The sequence below is a fragment of the Varanus komodoensis genome, unplaced genomic scaffold (genome assembly GCF_004798865.1).
Source record: "Varanus komodoensis strain SLA01 unplaced genomic scaffold, ASM479886v1 scaffold42, whole genome shotgun sequence".
Lineage (NCBI taxonomy): Eukaryota > Metazoa > Chordata > Lepidosauria > Squamata > Varanidae > Varanus > Varanus komodoensis.
The window spans coordinates 119,963-143,033 of NW_025335972.1; the positions used below are offsets into that span (position 1 = coordinate 119,963).

The 23,071-nt window shown below is 44.7% G+C and overlaps 1 protein-coding gene across 1 annotated transcript in view; it reads left to right on the top strand.

Annotated features, from left to right (window-relative positions):
• Window positions 1–23,071, top strand: part of KCND1 (potassium voltage-gated channel subfamily D member 1) — a 49,391-nt gene that overhangs the window by 20,637 nt on the left and 5,683 nt on the right. The window contains exons 2-5 of the mRNA XM_044443642.1: window positions 15,174–15,336; window positions 15,467–15,550; window positions 17,440–17,535; window positions 20,650–20,897. Coding sequence (XP_044299577.1) covers window positions 15,174–15,336; window positions 15,467–15,550; window positions 17,440–17,535; window positions 20,650–20,897 — 591 coding nt within the window. The remainder of the gene's footprint in view (window positions 1–15,173; window positions 15,337–15,466; window positions 15,551–17,439; window positions 17,536–20,649; window positions 20,898–23,071) is intronic.

Sequence of the window (23,071 nt, forward strand, 5' to 3'; positions counted from 1 at the left end):
TTTCCTTACATATGTTGAGCAGGGAGCAGGATTGGGTCTGTAAAGGGCTTTTTGTTGTCTACAAGCATCTTTCAGATCTTCAGGTGAACATGACACAGAAGTTGGGGAGCAAAGCCACTGTGTTTGATCCTCCTCTCTATATTCAGGCAACATATCATTTAGGAAGGTCTGAGCAGGGCAGAAGAGACACATAGCGTGTAACACATTAGAAAAGAAGAGCCAAATGCCTAAGGAATATCAGCTCGTTAGGTAGTTAAAACATTTTTGCCTGGCACTTCGGCTAAAAAGGCCCCCAGAGTAGCAGACATGTGATCAATCAAAACACTATAGGCCCTGCCTCCAGACTTGGAATCTAAGAGACATGGCACAAAAGGAAAAATGGATGGGGAGGGAAGAGGGGAAAATGAGGATGTTGGAAAGCCATAGAAACTACCACTGACTGTGAATCAATTTTGTGTCATCATGATGTTGTGACACAAAAATCCAGTTTTAATTGTATTAGCAATTAGGATTTCAAGTCTAAGAACTGCCTTGCTGTATTCAGTCAAGATCATTTTCAGCAATGCACAGTCTCTGCGGTATCAAAGCAAGGGCCTTTTGTTGGCCTGCAACTGCTCTTAGTAAAAACATTTTGGAATAGAAAAGCCCATGGGCAGTGAGAGAAATCAATGTATTTTGCCGGTAGGTGGAACAGGGCTTGGTTCTCCTGTTGCACAACACAGCCCTTTAACCTCTCGGCCATACTTATGCAGCTTCAAGATGGTCTGCTCCCCTTTCCCTGTGGATGATGCTAGTGCAGTGTAGTGGTTAGAGAAATGGCAATCTAATGGACTGTTGCTGGGGAAAACAATGGAAGCTGGCTTGGTGGCTTTAATCCTTCTGTTTGGTTGGGAGGCATTCACTGCGCAGGCAGAGCATGGGAGGGCATTCTAACTCTTTGATCTGCATCCCTGTGTGGTCTATTTCAAGGGGCAGCAGAGCACAGTTCTGAAATGTCCTGCTTCTGCTGCTGCTCTTCATTAAGGTACAGTGAGCTCTCCCAGCTCCTGCAGCACCTGTCCTGCTGTTTGGAATGCTGGTGAAATCAGTTAATTTGTCCAGTCATACATGGATAATCCTCAGGGATAATTGCATCATGTGTTCTCAAACGGAGTTACGTGTGTGTGTCATCCCTTCTACCCTCCATATGTAGCACTCTTATTCCCCCACCGTTCTAAACTGCTTCTCTTTAGAAAAGAATACCTGGGTGTAAGTACTTCTCAATCTTGGAAGTGCAGATGAATAGATGATCCCTTGGGGTTGGACCTGAATACGGCCTGGGCTTGAGAATGTTAGATACTCCAACAATCTCTGGCTAAGGGCCAGCAGTGGTTCTCCTTTCTCTAATCTTTTTTTGACCTAAAACAATACCGGCACCAGTGTTCAGGTTTGATATAGTGTCTGACGCACAGCTGCAAATGTACTTTGAGCATTAGTGATTAATAGATTTCAAGGGACTGCTACAATAATTAAACATGACTGTCTGGATGGCTCAAAACACCCTGGTTCTGCTTCTGGGTGAAATACAGACAGAGCTGTGCATGGTGCTCATAAATGGTGCTTAAATTGTGCTAAAACAAATCTAGATCCTTTGTCAAAGTAACCCAGATAAAGCTATACACTATGACTTCTGCTTTGCAAAGTCAGCAAACTAACATCAGTTTGCGTAGTTTGCAGTTCTTGCATGCATTTTCTCAGAAGTAAGCCCCATTGAATAAAGTTGAGCTGAGTTCCAAGTAAAGATATACACAGAATCAAGCTGCCTGTCTGGTTCTCTGACTCATGAGGACTGGTGCCAAGGATAGATACGTAATACTGAAGCTGTACCCCAGACTATTGGAGTCCTTCTCAGCATCTTCTCTGAGTGCTGTGAATTTTTTCAGCAAATGCTATTCATACTTTCCCCAAATTTTATTCCACAGTCATGAGGGCTAAAAACTTGGAGGTTGAGCAGCAGCAAAATTATTTATGAAAAAAAAATTCTCTAGTCTGGAAGGTAGATTTGCTATTATTTTTTCATGCAGTCCTGGCTACAGCCATCTTTGAGAAAGGGATCCAGCTTGCTTTCCAAAGCTGGGGAAACAGTCTCTGACTGGTCATTTGCAAAGACAGTGCCCTTCTGTGATTTATTACCAGATCCTCCAAGGTGAGGATTATTATTCACTGGAATCAGAAGGACCTGCTTGGCTTTTGTACCAGCGATTGCACTTGGGGAGAGTCCATAGCTCAGTGGTACAATGCTGCAAGCAGAAGTTTCCAAGTTTGATCCCCAGCATCTCCAGATGGGGCTGGAAAACTCCTGCCTGAAAAACTAGAGGGCAAGTGTTAGTGGCTGTTGACACTCCTGTGCTGGATGGATCTGTGGTCTGACTCAGGATAAAGCAGCTTCCTCTACTTCAGATGAACTGGGTCCCAACCCTGAGAGTCTGTTGCTGCTTTTAAATTTCCAGCTGTGTCAAGTGATGAGGGAGACCACATTCCTCCCTTGCTCATGCCACTACAGCCTGGGGCCATCTGATGAAGCTGAGTAATGAGCTCCAAAACACAAGCAGAGCAGATTTCCCACTGCAGACATTTCCCCTCCGGCTCATTAAGGGTGACAAAGTGGAGATGGCAGGGGTAGTGCCCTTTTCCCCTTCCCTCTAATTGTGTAGGGCATTAGAACAGCTGAATGGGGCTAGCCATGGCACCAGTAGATGACTTTTGTCCTCATGTCTTGCTTGTGAGCATCCCCAAGGCATCTGGGTGGCCACTCTGGATAGTGGTGTAGCTCGGGTTGGACCTTAGAGTGAACGACTAGGGCCCCAGGAGATGGAATAGTGTCAAGCAGGCATAATACCAGCACTTGGGCCATCAGGGGATGTCCCACAAGAGCTGATACTGTACAATGCAATATCCTTCCTTTTTGTATTTTATGTTATAGTCCGGGGCCGACCAGCCCTGCATGTACTAGGGTGGAGATTATTCCTTAGTAAATGTGTTTAGCACTGGGGAAACAGAAGCAAACTCCATCTTTATTCTGGTAGTCCTCATGGTGCTATGCTTTACTTGAGTTTAAAATGTAAAATGTCACATGCTCAGAGGTTGTTACCCTTTGTTTAATCAAGTCTGCAAGGGGAGCAAACTGAACTTCACAGCTGAATTAATACACGTGGCTCTCTCTAAAAAAAGCAAACCCCTAAAACTGCCAAAAGTACCCGGCCAGCAATGCTGCTGTGAAATGTGGGGCATTATAGGACTTTGTCCTGGCTAACATGCATAGGATTGCACCCTAAGACCACCAAGTCTGGGGACTAAAACTATGTAGCTGTGCCACTGATCATGGGTGGAATGCAGGGCTAGGTTGGCCCTTGGATGTTCCTGCAGGGCTCTCATGTTCTTTGAGTTTCCAGAAATACCATTACAAGGTATCTGGTGGAAAGGAGCTATGAATGGGGCCCAGTTTTAGAGCTGAGTCAGATTTTAAATACATGTTTGATTAATACACTTGTTTTAACCAAGAATCATTTTGAATGACCAGGTGTAACTGCAGTTATACAAATCCATAATATAACTCTGAACTACAAGACACTTCAGTTCAATAATGTCTTCTGCAACTGCTGTAATGACTTGTATAATTTGTCTTGCTCGTTATGTGTAGGTTTTATGAGTTTGTAGCAAAAGGAGGAACAAAATAAAATTTTGGGAAAACAAGGCCATCACTGGGGTTGACCAAGATATGATGACTGTCACCTCTGTTGTCAAGTGTCCAGTTCTCATATCCCTTTGTGATGTGGGAGCCATTTCTACAAAACTGCTTTCCCCATAGCTGTTTCACCTCTGCAGCGCAAAACATCAGAGACTAAAGTGGCATGATGAAAAGACTTACAAGGGGAAGCTGCCCCCATGTGTGTTTGTAGGGTGAAAATTGTCAAGGCTTGGTGGACAGGTGCTTTGGATTTCCTGTTGGGGTGGGTTGATGTTAACCTTGAAGAACTTCCCTTCCCTTCCCTTCCCAACATCTCATTGGTCCACCAGAGTCTTCTTAAATTTACAAAGCAAGAGAGCACATTCAAGAACTCTTTAAAGTCTTATGTATCTGTGTTTGTATTATATTTACATCCCACCTTTCTCTCACTGTAGAATTCAAGGTGGCTACATGCACTTCCCAGTTGGTCTCCCCTCCAAGCTCAGACCAGCCCCAGACCTGCTTAGTTTCATCATGGTGGGTGCCTGATGTGCCTTCAGGCCATACTCTTTTTTAAAAAAATATTTTTATTAAGATTTTAAACTAAAAACTAACAAACATCAATCATCAAATACATCAGACGTACTGAGTCAGCCCCCTATAACATATCTTTTTAACATTCTATAATCATATTCAAATTGGTTTATAAAAATTTAAAGACATCTTTAAATCTAAGCCAAGTCCCGTTTCTCCAGCCAATCATAAAAAAGGTCCCAAGTTTGACAGAAGTCAGTATCTTCTTTCTCCTTCAGTAATAGAGTCAATCTGTCCATTTCTGCACAGTCCAGAATCTTTTTTAAAATCAGTTCCTCAATGGGTAGTTCCTCACTCTTCCAGTATTGAGCAAGCACAATCCTTGCCGCTGTGATTAAATGTAGCATCAAATACATTTCTTGTTTGCTAATATTTTCCGGTATAATGCCTAACAAGAAAATTTCAGGTTTAAAAGCTAAGGGTTTTTGTAGCATTTCCTCAAGCCATTTATGTATTTTAATCCAATACTTTTTTTCAGGCCATACTCTTATTAAAGGGTATAAATGTAAAGTAGCAGTAATCTGTACTAGCCATCTCCAACTTGCCACCTCTTACAAGATGTAATGGACTACATCTACCATCATGGCAGGAGTGATGGGTATGAAAGTTGACCTATGTTAAGCCGTTCTGAAAAGCACTCTTGCTTAAGAACATATGAAGAACCGGTGTGGCATAGTGGTTAGAGTGTTGAACTAGGGCTCTGGAGACCTGGGTTCTAGCCTCCGCTTGACCATGAAGTTCACGGGTAACTTTGGGCCAATCACTGACTCTAAGCCTACCCTACCTCACAGGTTTGTTGTCGGGAGAGGAGCTGAGCCATGTAAACTACCTCATAAAAAGAAAAAAATGTGGAATTTAAATGTAATAACAACTTCCCTTGAACAGACCAAAATCCTCCTAGACCAGTATATGCAAGAACCTTGGCAGTCAATAGGAACTAAGTGGTCTCCCATCAATTGACCAGTTGCCAGTGGCTCCCTAGCACAACTAGAAAAATAACAGGAAAATCACACCTCCAAAGTAAGCATAAGTAGGAGAGCAAACCATTGAGGAGGAGACCCAGAGACATCTTGCCTGGGGGATTTCATGTTGTTTACTGCTGGTCTGAGTTCTAATTTTGCGAAGGACTCAGATGAAGGAACAGAGAATAGGCTTATCAAATGCACAGCCATTGTAAAGCTGGCATTGATTGCATTTATTTTGGAGGTCAGGATTAGAATCCAGAATGAGTCTGGGTGGATTGACGAGAAGATGAAATCCAGGGTGAGATTAATATAAAGTGCTGTGTGGAAAGCAAAGCCAAAATACATGCTGAAAAGAAGGGAAAGAAAAAGAGGAGGAGGAAGAGGAGAAGAGAAAAAAGTTATATGTTGAAAACAAAACCAACAGTGGTTGATTTGTTGCTGTGGTTTGTTTTTAAAGAAAGAAGTGCAGCTGTACCCTTCTGGCTAAGTCCAGGTGCTCAGTCCCAACAAGCCAGTGTTCTGGTTAGCATGTCAGGGTAGGACTGTGGGGACCCTGTTTCAGTTCGTCACTCAGCCCTGAAGCTCACTGGGTGACATTGGGCCAGTTGCCCTTTTTCAATCTGACCTACCTCACAGGATTGTTGTGAAGGCAACAGTGGAATGTGAGAGAACACTGTGCACTACCCTGATTACCTTGAAGGAAGGAGATACAAATATAATTGGAATACAAATATCATTAGGAAATAAAGATTGTGTGGTAACGGAAAGGTCTTTTTAGTTCTTTAATGTGGTTTGTTTATTTATTTATATTTAAATCCTGTCTTTCATCCAAAGAGTCCAGGGTAGCAGCATACAGGATTCTGCCTATGCCCCCACAACCACATTTTATCCCCACAACATCCTGTGAGGCAGATTAAGGAAAGAGGCAGTGACTAGCCTAAGGATTGTATCCTGACTTGAGAATGGGTTAAAGAAGGAAACATGATGAGGGCAGCTGATTTGGGGGTCTCATAAAAAAAATCTATGGATTCACATGAGATACGAATAAATGTTTAATACAATGTCATTAAATATTTTGCAGCTTTGCTTTACCACAGGAGGCTGAGAACAACTAGCATTTTGATACAGATCTAAAAGATGTAGGCCCCAATCTGGCTAACATTACTGATGACCTAACTCACTGAAAGCAGTAGGAGTAACCAGCTTGTTTGATTGGTTTCAGTGGGTTGTGTGAGATTCAATGCCCTGGTGATCTGAAGTGGTACACTACAGACTTAGGTTTTCTGCTTCATCACGGGCCTGAGTCATAACTAAATGTAGCTGGGTTGGGGACATAATTTCTTGTCCTAGGTACTGACATTAAGCCGGAGATATTATGGAGTGGATGGCACTCTATTGTCAGTCAATATATAATGAGGAATATCCTGTTCCATTAAGATACAGGGGGCCTCTTTGTATCATCCATCCCACTGTGGTGCATTTAAACTATGGTGAGCTATTTTGAATGTGGATGGCCATTATACATATTTAAGACATGATTTCTGCTTGTTGAGTTGGGAGTGGGTTGACAAGGTTAAATAACTCCTGCAGAAGACATGACCTGTTTTAGGGTTATGCAAACTTTGCTTAACCTCTGCTCAACCCACCCTCACTAGGTTCCAATGACATGACAAGCTGTCATTACAGCTTGAATTTTTAGGATGTTGCCTGTGGCAGCTTGCATGGCTTATTTGTCCACCACTTGCTCATTTAGCTTATGATGAGGGGTAGAAGTGGAGCTAATTTAGAAGAGCTTAAGTTTAATGGTACAGCTGGGAATGCTTTCCATGCTGAAGGTCCTGGGTTCATTCCCCAGCATCTCCATGTGTGGTTGAGAAACAGCCCTGCCTAAAATTCTGGAGAATTTCTGGACAGCTTCTGCTGTCTAGTCTAGTCTAAGTCAGTCTAGGACAGCTTCCTATGTACTAGTCTTTCCTGGCAGCTGGAGGACATACTCCTTGGTCAGTTTATATTCCTTTCTGAAAAGCAATGTTTTCTGTGCATCAGCTACCAAAAACTCACCTTTTCCATCAACCACAACAAATTCCAAAGCCCACTTTATAGACTTAAATCTTCTCTGCACGATAGAGATACATACCCCATTTCTCCATAATATACCAAAAAAAAAAAAGTAATGTGTAAGGCATGCATTCTATGTGGAGTCCACACAGATGTACAACTAGTTCATTGATTCTCCTCATGAGACTATGTCAGACTGTGGCTTGAGAGAGCTGGGTTGACAATGAAGCTCACTGGGTGACTTTGGGCCAGTCGCAGCCTCACCTATCTTGCAGGAAAAAATGTAGGTGGGGGCAACTACAGAAGGTGCTTTGGGTTCATTGCAGAAGGTGAAAGAGCTGAGATATGGATATAAGAATAAACAAGTGAAAAAGGACTTCCAACCTGCTAAGCTCAGTGGTAGAGCATATGGTTGGTAGAAAACATGTTTTGCATGCAGAAGGTTTAATCCCTGCCTTCAACTAGTTAAAAAAAAGTGGCAGACCTGTGACCATGGAGAGCTGCTGCCAGATCAAGTGGTGGGCAAAACTTAGTTCTGGATCAACGGGTAGATCTGCAGGTGATTTGCAATCAATTGGCAAGGATTTCTGACCCCCTGTTGTTTAACAGCAGTAGCAACAAAATGACACACAGTCCTAGTAAATTCTACTGTTGAAAGGAAGAGAGCTTGAAGTAACTCAGAGTGGATTTGTATGTGAAAAGACTGTGAGTTCTGTTCAGGTCAGGGACTTAAAACAAGGACCTTCTGGGCTCAGAACTCTTTAATTCTGAGTGTGCATCCTCTGCATCAGACTCTAGTTGGTGGATCCCTGGGTTCTCATGAAAACAAAATAGATCCTGCAAGCCTGAAGTCCACTGAACCCATCAGTACTAGGCTAGAGGGACACAGTCTGACCTTGCAATGGCAGCTTCCTATAAATGGAGCTTTGGTATATGTAAGTACATTTTATTCTATTCATTTCTTGTTACTGCAGCTTTCTCCTCTTTGTCTCACTCCTTAGATTGTAGGTTCCTTGGGGCAGGAGTCCTGTCTGTTTTGCTTAGGCCAGAAGCCTCCATGTATATTGGCAGGGTTGTATAGTCTGGATGACAAGCAGAGTGGGAGCAGCTTCTGGGTTTGGTTGCTTATCCCAGCATGGTTCCCCCTAAGCTGGCAGATTCTGCAAGGATCATGGCTCCCATGCAGGAAAAATCTGTTTGCCCTGTTATGGAGGATGCAGCAATGGTCCTCCTATTCCAGGGGTGGGAGACATTCCCTTGTGTGCATACGTGGAAACTGGTTGGCCACCACCACTGCCAAATTCTGGGGTTGCCAAAATGATCTGTGAACATGGTGGTGGTGCTCCAGCTCTTCCCCCATTCCAGCCACCCCTCTCCATGCCACCCAGAGATGCTGCATGCCTGCCCAGTCACTTGCTCTGAGAACTCTTCCAGTCAGAGGTGATTGGACAGGATCTCCAAAGAGCCCTTTTGAGGGATCCTTCCTTGAAGCAAGGCATTTTGGGTGAGAGGCTGTCACAAAGAGGAAGGTCAAGATCTCTTCTTGCTAATGCCAGAGTGTAGGACATGGAATAATCAATTCAAGTTATGACAACCCAGATTCAGGCTGGACATCAGGAAAAGCTTCCTCACTGTCAGCAATGCAACAGTGGAACCAGCTGCGCAGAGAGGTGGTGGGCTCTCCCACACTACAGACATCCAAGAAGAAACTGGACAGCCATCTGAGATTGGACCCAATGGGCTTCATGGCCCCTTCCAACTCTACTATTCTATGATTCTATGATTATGACAATTGACTGTGCTGCCACACTAGATTATGTTTCACATTAAGGAGAGGCCCCTCAAAGTGTGGTGTAGAGGGGAAGGCAGGTGGTGGGGAAAGAGTCAAAAAGAGGAGGAAGAAGGTGGTGGTTTGAGAAGAAGAGGAAGTCAGAGGAAGTGAGTGGGACAGCAGTGGCCAGCAAAGCGGGGAGGAGAGAATGGGGGTGGCAGCATTAGCAGCTTGTCCACTGAGACAATTCGCCTAGGCCACCAAAATTCCAAAAATGGTTCTGGAGAAGGTCTCCAGGGGCAAAGTGAGCAGGGCCAAAAATATAAACAACACCAGCATATTGTAGTAGAAAGCTGTTCTGCCTGCAACTAAACCAGAAAAGAGGCATTTCAGCCTTTTAGAATGAGGACAAACTACACAGAAGCCAAGAAACCACCATGGTTGGTTGGAAGAAAGCCGGTAAAGCCAGGAGAGAGGGCTTTGGTCCTTAGGTTGGCTGGGTTTGGTCCTTATGCTTGATGTCCCCTTTCCCTGTTCTATTCAAAGCACAGGAGCCCTGCCACTTACAGAATTTCTATGCAAGATCTATCAAAATGGCCAGGGTTAGAGCAGCGTGGGCAGGGGCATCTGGCAGGCAGCTTCATGGTCTCTCCTGCATGCTATCACATCTGTCTAAATGGCAGGAGGACTGGGCCTGTACTTGTTCAGCCCATGCTGGATTTGAGGTGAGCAGTTCTGGTGAATGCAATTTAAAGAGAGATGTAAATGAACTGAAGATTAGAGGAAAGCTACAGAGATGATAAAGGATTTAGAAAGCAGCACTCATGGGGGAAGGATGAAAGAAGAGATCTTATTTAGCAACAAGGCAAGGAGCAAGAAAGAGAAAGCTTCTAAATGTTTTCCAATGCCAAAAGACGTGATAACGGGTCAAGATCTAGGGCTGATCATATAGGACCACAGGCAGTTATTCAGCAGGGAGCAAACTATTTAAGCAGGGCACCAGTAAAGGACAGAGGCCTTGATGCTTTCTGTAGAGGGATTATTGTGATCCAGAGGTTTCTTTCCAATATGCCAAGGTGTGATCTACAACAAAAGAGGGTATCTATCTACATAAAATGTGCATGTGCTAATTTATAGAAATATTTAGAGATAATTATTATTTCTATTTCAGTAGGGGTATGGTTCATTGCTCAGTCTTGGAGCTGTTGATGGGTCACTTCAGGGACCAACCCTTCTTTCAGGTGGTTGTCTTTAAAATGGACTTTGATTGAAGACCTCCAAAATAGAGGACAGTCCTCTGGTAGGCCTTCAAATAGATGTTTGGACATTCATGGCCACCCCCACAAGTGTATTTTGAAAGAGGAAAAAGCAGTAAGGATGGCCTTTGTAAAAGAATTGAACAGATAGACCGTATCTTTCAACTGCTATTAACCTTGATATTGAGCTAAATGGGACTTCTATGTTCAGAGGCAGTGTATCTTTCAGGAAAAATGTGCATAATCTAAATAAATAAATCTGTGCACCAAAGCTGGGACCTTTCCTCTGACCCACTAAGTCAGTGTGCAACATTTGAAACAGTGTACCTACTCCTCATGCCTGAGGAACATGTGATTTGTTTGTAGTTTGTACTCTGGTGTAAAATATCTTGGGTTGGATCCAACTTTAGTCATACTTAGAATAGATGCATTGAAATTAATGATATTAAATGATTATGATCAATTTAAGTCCCATTGCTCTCAGCAAGTCTAATTTTGTTGTTGTTGTTAGTCACAAAGTCGTGTCCAACCCATCGCGACCCCATGGACCACATTTCTCCAGGCCTTCCTGTCCTCCACCATCCCCCAGAGTCCACTTAAGCTTACACTGACTGCTTCAGTGACTCCATCTAGCCACCTCATCCTCTGCCGTCCCCTTCTTCTTTTGCCATCTATTGTTCCCAGCATTAGGCTCTTCTCCAGGGAGTCCTCCCTTCTCATTAGGTGGCCAAAGTATTTGAGTTTCATCTTCAGTATCTGGCCTTCTAAAGAGCAGTCAGGGTTGATCTCCTCTAGGACTGAACGGTTTGATCATCTTGCGGTGCAAGGGACTCGCAGGAGTCTCCTCCAGCACCACAATTCAAAGGCTTCAATCCTTTGGCGCTAAAAAAAATGTATATGTGTATTCATTCATTCATTCATTCATTCATTCATTCACTAACTTACTCTTTCTTTTGTTCATTCATTTCTTCCTTCCAGCCTTAATATTCAATTACCTGCTTCCCCTATTCTCTTGCCCAGCATTGCTCCCATTAATGATCTCCCACGAGTCCGTCCGTCAGAGAGAACCAAGGAGTTATTAAGGCTATAATTCCTGGAATCTGCTGTTCTCCAGCAGGAGCTTTAGATCCCCGGCCCATAAGACAGTCTACTTGTTGCCTGCAGCTAACTCAACTGTATGCCAGTAATGACAACTTCAGAAGATGTTTTAGGGAGACAACCTTGTGTTTAGGAGGCAGTGTCATTTGGCCAAGAACTCTGTCCTCTAATGAACTCACACTGCCAAGGACTCTTCCTTCCTTCCTTCCTTCCTTCCTTCCTTCCTTCCTTCCTTCCTTCCTTCCGTGTGTGTGGGGTCTCTCTGTCCCACAGACAGCTCCAAGTTTTGGAATGCCCTTGGGCAAGACACTCCTCCACAGGATCCCTCCTCAGGGAGCCTCCCCTCTCACCACTTTGGCACCAGCTGCTATGGCTCATCACCCTCTTCCTCATCTTTGCTACCACTTGCCTGTTTCACAGGCAGAAAGTTGGGTGTAAGGCCTCCTGCTCGCCACTACCATTGCCTGGGCCAGAACGACAGGCAGGTGAAATAGCATCAGAAATAAGGCCACACAAAGAGCGCTGCTCTTCCCACCAAGGACTCATCTACAATCTTATTTTCACACAGTGGCCAGCCAGATGCCCACAGGATCCCACACACAGGACACGAGTGCAGCAACCCCCTCCTGCCTGAGTTCCCCCGCAACTGGTGCACAAAGCCATACTACCTCTGCTACTGGAAGTAGCATTGAACCATTAAGGCTAGAAGTCCTTGACAGCCTCCTTCTCCAGGAGAAGGAGCTAGTCCAGCAGGGTCTTGTCAGTGGGCCCCTCTTGGGGTGTGAGTCTTTGGCAGGCACTCAGTCATGCCTGCCTTTGATGCCTTTAATGGGCAGGCAAGAGAGAAAGAGTGGTGGCAGCAGCATCTAAAATCCAAGCTGGAGCAGGGGAACAGATACAGGAAATGGCAAAGCTGCAACCTGGAGCCTGATTTTGCAATTACAATTTGAAGTTTGTTTGACATGTTACAAAAATTATCTTCCTCGGAGTCCAATAGCTTTAGTCTGGTACACCACAGAATATGCCCCGAGTGAAGTGCTTTAACTGATGTACCAGACTTAGATACACAAAGACCCTTTGTCCTTGAGGGATAGGATTTTCAAAATGAGTTGAGCAATCTTCAAATAAAAATTAATTGCTATTTTCATACACTCAGCTCAGGATTTGATTCCTTCTTTGTTCTTTTTCAGAGTGGGTGTGGGAGGGAAGCAGGCACTGGGGAAAATTCATAGAGTTAGTAAAATAATATCCTTATTAGGACAAAGTTCACAAAGCAGGTTTTGGTTTTTTTAATGACATAGTGATCCTCTTTAGGCTAGATTTTCCAGAAATTTTAATATAAAATCTCACAAATGTTTACTGTGAAGATCACTTGGTCCTAACAGAGGTAATATGGTAACCATGGGTTCCTTGCAAGAGGGAGAAAGGAAGGATAGAAATGTAATAACAAATTTGAAAATATATATAGTAGAAGTGGGTCTGACAACACAAACAACCCAGGCAAAGCACACTGCATTGCCCTCCCGCCACTTACCTTTCTGGTCTTACCAGTAAGATGATGTGTGAGCTGCAGTGGCACTTGATTTTTATTTTTTTAAGCATGGCTCTGGGACCCACATGATAACGACAGAAATAAAAGATACTGCTAGCCTCCCATTTTCAAAGAAATTAATTAAATTACACTTTAATTTATCCAAAAAGTCAGGAGAGACAGAGAACCTAGTGGGAATAAAAGAAGTGTCTGCAGATACATTGGTGCACATGGCCACCACACTGGAGACTCCACATTTGGAATCAGTATGACTTGCTTCAGGTAGGCACGTTGCCTCTGATAAGGTCCTATTGTTATTTAGAACAGGGACAGGTAGAAGGTAGATCCCCAGATGTTTTGGACTTCACCTTCTAGAAGCTCCTACCAGCAATAGCCAGCCATCAGGCATGCTGAAATTGAATTTTAAAACATCTGGAGATCTACTTTCTGCCCACCCTGAGTTAGAATGCTGTCTATCCAAAGTTGGATGTAAGGAACTCAGTTCCTTCCCCTGCCTAAAGACATGGAAATTCTAATAAAATCTGTGTGGATTCATAGATACTGGAAAGAACAAGGATATGTCAGGAGTGAAAATAACCCTTCCTGCCACCCTTTTCTAGTATGGTTAACAGCAGCATCATGTGCAGAATCAAAAGTGAAGCTTTTCTTAGCATAGGGATGAACATTGACACCTGTTAATGCAGATCAAGCTTCTGTTGGACCCTGTTCCAGTGGCTGATTGAAAAACTGGTGATTCTAGAAAGAATCTGGAGGTCATCCAGTTCAATCCATTTTCCCCAGTGCAGGACTGAGGGCTGGCTACCTATACTCTGCCCTTTGAAACAAAATCAAAATTCCTCACCAAAGCAAGACTGGTCAGGTTCTGTGACCTGAATAGATTATACAAATCTGGTTTGCAAATGCTTGTGTCCATTCTATCCCAGAAGCTCTAGTGAGAGATGGGAAGCCACAGGGAGCACTCTGAATTCTCACCTTTCTTCACTAGGCATTCCTCATACAGTTAAAAGCCTGTCTGTCCACCCAGAGAAGAGAGCAAGCAAGCTCAGCTATGGGTTAAATGAACAATTCCATGCTTATGCAATCCTTAGGAAACACACAAAATACAAACTATCTGATAAGTTGCCATCACTTATTATTGATTTTCCCCCTGTGTCTTTAATGGCAGCCTGCTATGCAGGTAAAGATTTTCACAGCATGGAAATAAAAGAGATCCGGAAATCATCACTTGCTTCATTCTTTGTATCAAGCAGCTGTTCAAGGTATAAGGAGAGAGCCAGCAAGGGGATACAGGGCGGGGTGGGGGGGGGTGGAATCACATCTCACCATTACTGACATACATCAGTACTGCCACATATAAAGGTGAATTTTTAAAAAATGCAGTTTTCCCGTTTTGTTTTCTACTTTGTTTTTCATAGTTCCAATAATTTGTTTCAAATTGTTGTATGCCCCATAATGGCTTTTTAGCAGATATGGTAGTATTTAATTGTTAACAGTGAATAAATATATCAATTATTACAGCCTATTAATGCTACCATTTGCTTAATGCTGAGAAGAGGCGAGAAGATGCCCCATCTCCATAGACAGCCATCAAGCAATCTGGAAGGGCTGATGCCAACTCATCCCCCTTCCATTACCTACTCAGCCAATCCTCTTCCAACCTCCATGTAAAGTTGTTGGAGGAAGATGGGAAAAGTGCAGCCAGGGCTCTCAGAGACACATGCTTTTTGATTTGCAAAGACATTTCCCTCATCTGCCACCCCTCTCAGAATTTCCTGTGAGCTTTCTGCAACCTTCACAGTAGCTAGGTGGGGTGGGATGTATTTTCTTGACAATACTGTATAATTTGGAGTGGCCTGGCATTAAATAGATAACTGACTCACTGGCTTTACAACAGATGTGCTATGGGGGAGAGGAAAATGGTTCAAACCGGCTTGTTGATAAGGACCAGCACTGCTGCCTGCTATTTTGGCCTCTTCTCAGGGGCACTGTTGTGGGGGCTGGCACAATGAGGGCCTGCACTACAATATTTACTGCCACAGTCCTGCCGGGGAAGGTGCGCAGCTCCACATGCTATGGGACTGACGGGGTCAACCGCATGCTGTATGAGTGATCATGAGAGGGTTCAAGGCATGGGAAGACACGCAGGACTGCAGTAACTGCTGTATCCTTCCAGCTACGGTGACATGGTCCCAAGCACCATTGCAGGGAAGATCTTTGGCTCCATCTGTTCTCTAAGTGGGGTGCTGGTCATCGCTCTCCCTGTGCCCGTCATCGTTTCCAACTTCAGCCGTATCTACCACCAGAACCAGCGGGCGGATAAGCGGCGAGCTCAGCAGGTAGCTGTGAGTGGGGGAAGTGGAGGGGTGGGCAGAGGAGAAAAGGTAGTAGGTCAGAGGTGTAGGGAGGGAGGGGGGTCATCTGGCTTTCTTTCCATATATGATTCTCCATATCTCCCCCAACCTGCAGAAAGTTCGCCTGGCCCGGATCCGCCTGGCCAAGAGTGGCACTACCAACGCCTTTCTTCGGTACAAGCAGAACGGTGGCCTTGAGGTATGCACTATTCCCTTGGCCCACAAGTCTTCCTGCACTCCCTTGGGAGCAAAGTGTATGGACTGCTTTGCTGTGTTGGTTTATCCTTGGAAAGGAATAGCAGGGTATAAACATGAAATGAAATCTCCCCCATTTCCTTTCTTCCCAGGCCTACATGTCTGCAAACTGCAACCTGTTGCAGCAGACAGCAGAGACTAGCCTGGAGCTTGTGGTCCTCCAGAAGTTGCTGGACTTTAATTCCTGTCAGCCTTGATCACCCTGGTCAATGATGAGGGATGATGGGAGAAGTAGTTCATCAACATCTGATGGGTCACAGTCCCCCCTGCCCTGGCTAGACCCAAGCCTTAGCTCCTTTTCAAGTGACTAGAGCAGGGCTGAGGAATCTGTTGTTCTGTTGACAAGTACATTGTCTTTGCCACAGGGATACAATGTTATGGGCTGCATGATGTTGATGGCTGGGGCCAAAATCACCCATAGGCATGACCAAATTCAAACTGAGCTGGGCCAACTCTTCTCTTTCTCTCTCTCTCTCAGTCTTGGTGCCATCCTTTCATTTTCTGTCTGTTCCACTAGCAGCCCTGTTCTCTCTGTCCTTCTGCTCCTCTTCTCCCTCTATGTCTTTCTGCACCCCCAATTATTTGTTTCTTTTATACTCCACCATTCCACCAACAAATGATACCCAAGGTGGCTTCCAGAACCAAGGAGGTTGGTTGAAATAATATACTAAAATGCAATTAAAATGTATCAATTGCAGAAAAATATTATTAAAAACAGCTCCCTAGCCACCAGGCCTCCTTCGGGCCCCCTCTCAGCTTCCCACCAAATGCACCTCTGAAGGAGACAGTCTCAAAAGGCCCCTCCAGTTGATTTTAGGAACCAGGTTGGAACCCCTTCTCTGTCTCCTTGTTACTGCCCAGTTATCTGGGGGAGCAGATCACTCTTATCAGAGGCCTGAACTGATCACCTACAGACCTTTTGGAATGAGATTGGGTATTGCAAGTGATGAATGGCCACAAGTTCCCAGCCCTGGCCTGGTTTTTAGAGGCTCAAGACACTGCTTTGTGATGGCACCTTCCTGGGTGATAGATTCCAGAAAGTGGTGCTGGGAGACTGATTTTCCTTTCCGTTGGAACCATTCCTCGGGATTTAGACTTATCTCCCATACAGTCCAGTATCTCTATGAAACCATTCAGAAAGCTTGCCAGGGCTTATGGAATTTAGTTACATCTGTATGTAGAAAGGATTCCTTTCTATTTCCCTTTATAAAATCCAGGTGAGGACCTTTAATGCAAGACCACACTCATTAATGGACTGGATGAGAGCAACTAAACTGAAGCTCAGGACAGATAATATGAGTTGAACTGGGTGGCTGAAGAAACACCTGCTTTGAACAGAGTCCTACTCCCCTCCAAGGTTCACAGCTTGGGGCTACTGCTGGATTTAGCATTGCTTCTGGACACCCAGATGGTCCCTGTGGCCTGGGATGCCTTTAATTCAAGGGTGGGCAACCTCAGATGGCCCTTCTGTTTCCCAGATGGCCCTTTTCCCTGACCCTTGACTGTCTGCCTGTCATTTGGTAGTTTCCCAGCCCCACCCCCACCCCCAGTGCCAGCCCTAGCCCTGATGTGCTAGTTTTCCTTATGCAGAGAATATCTTTTCAGTGGGAAAGCATTCAGACACGCAGTTGCCCAGCAGCGATCAGAAGTAATGCTGTGCTGACAGGTTATTTTGAGTGTGTTGATATGCCATAATGCTGCAGATTTTCAAACTTGTGCCTGCTCTGATGCCTAAGCACACTGGTTTTCAAACTAGAGCATGCAGTTGTAGAAATTCTGAGTCTCTGTCCTGTCTACTTTGATCTATCTGTACCCATCTTCTTTCTTTCACAGGACAGAGATCCTGATGCACACATTTTGGCTGTGCGGAACCGATCAGCCTTTGAACAGCAACACCATCACCTGTTGCACTGCCTGGAGAAAACAACTGTGAGTAGGAAGACACGAGAGAGACTCATGAAAAATGAGTGGAGCAGGTTCTGGCCATCAGGTGGGGGGAAGGGAGCAGTGGATCCATTTCCCATCCAGTATTACCTGGATCATTCTTTTTCAACCAGGTGCCTTTATTTATTTATTTATTTATTTATTTATTTATTTAAAACATTTCTATGCCACCCTCATCGCAACTAAGCCTCGGGGCGGCTCACAACATTCATAAAAAGATACAATTAATAATTTAAAAACTGGTACCATCTCGGCTATATATATTAAAATCTATAAATACAATAATAATAAATTAACAGTTAAAATAACTTTTAAATAAAAAGGTCTTCGGCTGGCACCGAAAAGCAAATAATGACAGCGCCAGGCGGACCTCTCTGGGGAGCGCATTCCATAGGTGGGGCGCCACCGCAGAGAAGGCCCTCCTCTGGGTACTCACCCTCCTAATATCATTCATGGAGGGCTCCCAGAGAAGGGCATCAGCTGCCGATCGTAGGGGGTGGGAGGGCATATATGGACTTTCAGATGTGTTGAACTACAACTCCAGTTAGAAGCTCAGTGGGATGCGGGGGGGGGGGGGTAGAGCTAATCACACTACTGTTCTTGTCAGCCCACCTAAGTGTTCAGTTGGTTTTTGCTCCCTAGTAAGCCAACATCCTTCCATAGTTATCTTTGTAGGAGAACTTCAGGTAGCAGGCCTCACCTGCAGCTGTCAAAGATCCTGTTTTTATTGGACATTTTCATTGTCTTGACGTTGCTTACCATGACCTAAGTTTATCCACCTCAGCTGAGTTTTTCCTACTTGATCTAACCTTGTCTGCCCTGACTTGACTGCATACTTTGACCAGACTTTACCTGTCTTGATTTGACTCCATCAGGCACTGCTGGCTTTTCCCTGCAAGCCTCAAGCATCCAAAGGACACCATCAGGACTGAATACAACTCTTCATTTAAAAGATAAAATGCAAATGTTGCACTAGGATCACACAAATTCAGAGCCAGTAGAAGCTAGATTCTGCAAACTGAATGAATTATACAAACAAAGACACTTGCCTGTTTTGTATAATGCTATCTGCTCAGGTTAAGGATAAAGCATCTGGAGTTAAGGCTGAGCAGTAACATGTTCAAATTTGCTAATGACACCAAATTATTTAGGGGTGTTGGAGGCTAGTGGCTCCAATGACAATGGGGTTCCTTATCTACTCTGAATTTTATTCTGAACTTAAAAGGCATAATCCATGATGCTGAACCCCAAGCCAATTTTGCTTCAGCACCCTGGAAAGGTTTAAGTGAAATCTGGAGCAGATGACGAGCTCTGCTGACACTGGAGCCTCCAGTCTCTAAAAAAAAAAAAAGAACAGCAAAGAGCACCAAAGTGATTTCTCCAAAGTGGGTAAATAGGAATTAAAATGCAGAATGCAGTTCAAGGTAAACAAGTACACCATGATATATACTGAGGCAAAAAAAAAAAAAAAATCTAATTTTGTATGTAAACTGATTGGGTCTGAGCTGGCAGTGGTTGACAAGGGGTTTTTGCAGGGGTGGCTGTGGTGGAGAGCTCACAATAAAGGCTAATCCAGTTTTTTTAGTATTTATTTTTTATTGTGCAATACAAAACAACCAAACGACACCAGAAAAAGAAAAAATGCAATCCTTGATCAGCATTGTCAGCCCAGTATGAAAAAGGCAAATTTCATGTTGTTAAGTCAACAAGAAAGGAACGGGAACATACAATTGCCGATACTAGGATGTTGTTACACAAAAGTGTGGTGTGACTACACTTGGGATACTTTGTACAGTTCTGGTCATCACACTGCAAAAAAGGGAGCTGGAAAACATGCAGAAAAGGGCAACCAAAATTATAAAGGGGCTACAGCAACTTGTCTATGAGGAAAGGTTGGACTTTTTAAACTGAAAAAAAAAATACTAGAATCCAGCCAAATGGTGAAACATAGAAACAGAGCGAGTCAGAAGGAACCTCCCGGGCCATCTAGTCTGACCCCTGGCTCCAGCTGGCTCCACTCACGACGTGCCAACCATGTGCATGTCCAGCCTATCTTTGAACACCCGCACCGATGGGGCCTCAACGACCTCCCAGGGAAGCCCATTCCATACCCTCGGGGTCCTGACTGTCAGGAAGTGCTTCCTGGCATCTAACTGGAACCTTGGTTCCCTTTAGAGTCAGATCAGACAGAAGATGTTCTTCTCATTGCATATAGTTAAGCTGTGGAATTTACTGCCCAAGATAGTCATGTGGAAGGCTTTAAAATGACAAACTCATGGAGAATGACAACTGCTAATTACTAATAGAAATGTTGGCTATTCATTTCACCTTGAGTATTGGACATTAGTATCTCTCTGATAACCCGTTGCCGGGAATCATGACTGGGGGATGATGGGCCTTCTGGCTGGTAGATCAGGAAGGCTTCTATCTAGAAGGGTTTGATCTAGAGGCCTTTGGTCTAGAAGGGCTCTCCTTATGTTCTTAAGTCCCACCTCTCAATCACTGCAGCTTCTGAACACCTTTCCTCCATGTTAATAGACTTCCCCAAGCACTGTCTATATGACTTCAAGAGAATTGACAGCCCTAAAGACTAGAACCCTTACCTGCCTTGCCTAGAAGAATTTAAGTGGATTTTCTTGGATTAGTGAATTCTGCACCAGATTTGCAGCGCCTTGTTCTTGTGTGTGCAGTTGTAGGCACACAGAATATGTGACACCCCCATTATATCATGAATGTGCATAGCAGGGGAGCCGAGCCTCTGTCAGTTGGAGGCCAAATTCCATTTCAGAGTTTGCAAGGGCCACATTCCACTGGTGGATGGTGCCAAAAGCCAGTGGAGCAGGGCAAACCAGGCCAAAATACCAGCTTCTCGAACCTTAAAGGGGGAGGGATTGCCCTTAATGAAGCCTCAGGAGAGGCATTGCAGCCTTTCAAAATGGGGGAAAAACCTGCACAAAAGCTGAGAACCAAGAAACAGGCAATAGTTGGGGAACAACAGTGGTGGCAGCGGGCTGTAAGAGTGGGCATATGCATGCAAATGCCCTAATACAGTTTTACTTCTCTTCCCCTGCCTCCATTGCATGTTTGCCCCACATGCAGAACCATGAGTTTACTGATGAACACTCCTACAGCGAGTTCTGCCTCACCGAGCCCCTGGGCTACCGCACCAGCCGCAGCACCTCCCTCTCCTCTCAACAAGGAAGCAAGGGGGGGCTCAGCACCTCATGCTGCCCCCGCCGCACGAAGCGCCGCACCACCCGCCTAACCAACTCCACAATGTCCATGAGCCGTGCCAGTGCTCAGGAGCTGGATACACTACACAGTCAGAAAAGTGCTGCACCCCAAAGGTAAGGGCTCTTTCTGCCTCCTTTTGTATCCGGCTGGTCTGGAGGGGGATCAGTTTCCCTTCCCATGGAAGAACATACATTTTGTCCAGGGCTGTTACAAAAGAGAGGGGGGAAAATGTGCATGAAAGAAGGCTATGTCCCAAGAACCAGCCACTACAACCTGGACATTAGCCTATTCAGGTTAGATATTAAAATTATTGTCATTTAGACTACAGAGGTGTCAAATTCTAGAATAGCTTTTCTGGAACCATTGCATGAACAGAGAATACATTTTTATTCAGGGCAAGATGGAAAAATGTAAGGCACTTTTTGGGGATGTGTGAGCATGGGCCCAAAAGGTTTTCTCCTCCTAAGCTCCTGCCAGATACTGTGTTGGGCAAACTAGGAATCTTGTGGGTCAGGTACCAAGTCCTTACTCCAGCCCCCGGATGTCTTGGAACATCACTTCCCAGCTTGGAGAAGGCTACCTTACAGAGGCCACTGGTCAGAGGAGGGAAGTGCAGCTCAGTCGAGCCTCGACTCAAGCACCATCCACAGTTCAGGGCTGTCCTGCTACTGAGAAAAGGAAAGAGAAGAAAGTGAATCCTTAATCCTTGGGCAGCAAAAAAGGAATTGCTCTGGATGGCGTGGGCCACTCCAGCTATGTTTTAGCGGGTTTCCTGCCATGGGAATGTGGTTCTTTTCAGAGGCTGCTCACACTTTTGTTTGTGCCTGTGCTGGAGCAGTGGGCCTTGCTGGTGGCAACTCCCTGCTTAGGCCTACTCCATCCCCACTTCCCAGAAAGCCCTGCCCTTATCTCTTCCAGATTTCTGGGTTACCTCAGCCTTTGGCTCTTATCAGGTTTTGTCTAATGGGGCCCACCTCAACCCATGGCCCAAGATTTTCCCATTTACCAAGGGCAATTCTTTTTTTAGTACTGCACTCTGGTAAAACCTTGTCCCCTATTTGTCTGAATTTGCCTTTTTGGCAGGTGGAGGAAAAATTAAGGCTGCCTTTGAGCATTTTGTGTGCACAAGTGCATCAGAGATTTTGACACTTCTTTATCTGCTTAGTGCCACCAAATGATGGTAGCCTAGACTTTTACCTTCTCAAAACTGGAAATTCTTGAGCCTAAAAACATTTGGAACTGACCATTCTCTCTCCCCACCTCTCTCTCTCTCTTTGTGGTAAGGCAAGCCATGAGATAGTAGTAAGACCCAACTGCTGCACCAACTAAAGGGTAGTGGACACCTTTGTCAGTATATTTCTGTGACTTATATATCAACATTCAGGGCAGAATTGCCCTCACTGATATGGTGCACAGCAATTGACTAGATAACCACTGCCACAACACAATCATATAGTATCAAGTTAAATCTACCTTGCCTTAAAACTGAGCAGAAGCAACAGCGATGATGGTGTTGATGATTCTAAGTGCAGTCAGACATCGGATACCAGTTCACTGCTTCCTCTCCCTTCTCTTCCCATCCCTTCTCTCTCTTTCATAATCACTTAGCCAGTTGCCGGATATGTTTAATTGCAGAATGGGTCTCGTTGTACTTACAGTGCAACTAAGCTATGAGGACAGCTAGATCTATTAAACATGCTTAGGCGGAATTTCAAAGAAGGAAATTTATGGTTAGTTGACTTACAGAATTTGTTTGAGTTGTGTAGTAGAGGCCAGATGATTGCAAAATCAATGGGAACATGCAGTAGGCAGAGAAGAGCCATCCAGGATGTCCTGCAGAGGTCCTGGGAGCCTGGCTTGTGGGGATGGAGCTGTATATGAGTATGTAAGAAAGGTCCCTATTTTCATCTGTGAAACACTGGTGGGTGTGGAGCTCAATACTGAGGAACAGGCTGTACACTTTGTGCCTACCATTGTTGGAGCAGTGGTGCAGGTGGCTCCTGAAGCCTAAAGGGTTTTGCTGCCAAATGAAGCCCAGACCCTACAACTTCCTACAGCTTGGAGGTTTAGGGCCTTCCCCTCCAGCAGGAGTGTTTCACTGCTTTCAGCCTGAGGGCCAAACACCATTTCGGGGGAGCTCCCAGGGGCTGCATTCCAGCGGTCAGGCAGGACTAAAGACAAAGGAGTGGTGCCAAAAGCAAAGGGGTAAAGCCAAAATGCCAGCATATTTTAGCTTAAAGCTCTTACTACCAGTAACTGCATTAAGCGAGATATTTCAACCTTTCAG